General features: G+C 47.0%; 1 protein-coding gene across 1 annotated transcript in view; it reads right to left on the reverse strand.

Annotated features, from left to right (window-relative positions):
- Positions 1–315: 315 nt before the first annotated feature.
- Positions 316–1,246, reverse strand: part of LOC308162999 (Krueppel-like factor 2) — a gene marked incomplete at its 3' end in the record, with an annotated part of 1,889 nt that continues 958 nt past the window's right edge. The window contains exons 2-3 of the mRNA XM_080537166.1: positions 826–1,246; positions 316–491 (exon numbers count right to left, since the gene is read on the reverse strand). The exon at positions 826–1,246 is cut by the window's right edge and continues 540 nt beyond it. Coding sequence (XP_080393292.1) covers positions 316–491; positions 826–1,246 — 597 coding nt within the window. The remainder of the gene's footprint in view (positions 492–825) is intronic.

Genomic DNA, 1,246 nt, shown 5'->3' on the forward strand with positions numbered 1-1,246 from the left:
TGACCTGTATTCACAGTAGCCAACGTCATGTAAATAAATGCACCTTTTTTAAAGCCTTTTGTACAAATATCATCTGATGAAAAAACAAAAGTAGTACCAGCTACATATTTCAAAATAGTATTTGCATAATAGAATTGTACAATTTTGTCAAGTCTGACCACGTCTGACCATGTTCATGCATGCTGTTGTCTTGTTCCAAAACTTTTTTAAATAAACAAACAAATAAAAAATACATATTTTGGAGACATCTTTTCTGGATGTTGTTGTTTTGGTTCATTTTTGCATAATAGTCCTCAAATCGTATGTGATGTTCTTTCACATGTGTCGCTTCATGTGCAGCGCCAGGTGGTCCGACCGGGAGAAGGCGCGCTCGCACAGGTGGCACTGGAACGGCCGGTGGCCGGTGTGCTTACGGAAATGGCGCGTGAGCTCATCGGAACGGGCGAACTTCCAGCCACAACCCTCCCAACTGCAATGGTACGGCTTCTCACCTGATGAGGAGAGAACACAAGAAGAAGGAAAACATGAGGATTTGATTGACAGCAAACAGCATTTTATAGTATAGTTAGTATATTACATGTATTAATATTTACATATTTACATTTTTACATTATAGTATAATGGCATGCCTGTGTGGTGTTATTTTTTAAAATGTTAGGGACATTTTTGAGTTAGTAATTCATAAAATACAAAGGTTCCATCTCACAAAACATAATGGAATGTAAAAACTTTGACGCTCAATATCTCTGAACTGCCCTAAACGGAGATCATAGAACCTTAGAATTAACATTAGCATATGAGAGAGAGACATGGAATGCGCCTTACCGGTGTGCGTCCTGTGGTGCGCCTTCAGGTGGGAGCTCTTGGTGTAGGTTTTGCCGCATCCAGCGAAGGTACACGTGTGCGACGCCGTGCGCTTCCTCGGCCAGGACCGGCGACCCCTCTTGGGCTTGGTGTCCTGGGTCATCATCTCCAGAGGAGAGGCCGGGGGGGTGAGCAGCACCCTCTGGTTGGTGCAGGGCTGCTGCATGGAGCCCAGTGCGTCTTCGTACATGCCGAACTGGTGGGAGTACATCTGAGTGGGTCCCGGGTGGGAGTGCGTGGTGTAGCCCCCTGAGGAGCGATAGCTCTGGGGGAAAGTAGTAATGGAGTGGCACATCTGGGAGGTCTGACACTCGGAGCTCATCAGGTGGTCGTCGGGGCTGAGAGGCGGCGTCATGTTCCCCGCTGCTGCCTGGCCCTGCGG

This window comes from Nansenia antarctica, assembly GCF_963989245.1.
Source record: "Nansenia antarctica genome assembly, chromosome: 7".
NCBI classification, from domain to species: domain Eukaryota; kingdom Metazoa; phylum Chordata; class Actinopteri; order Argentiniformes; family Microstomatidae; genus Nansenia; species Nansenia antarctica.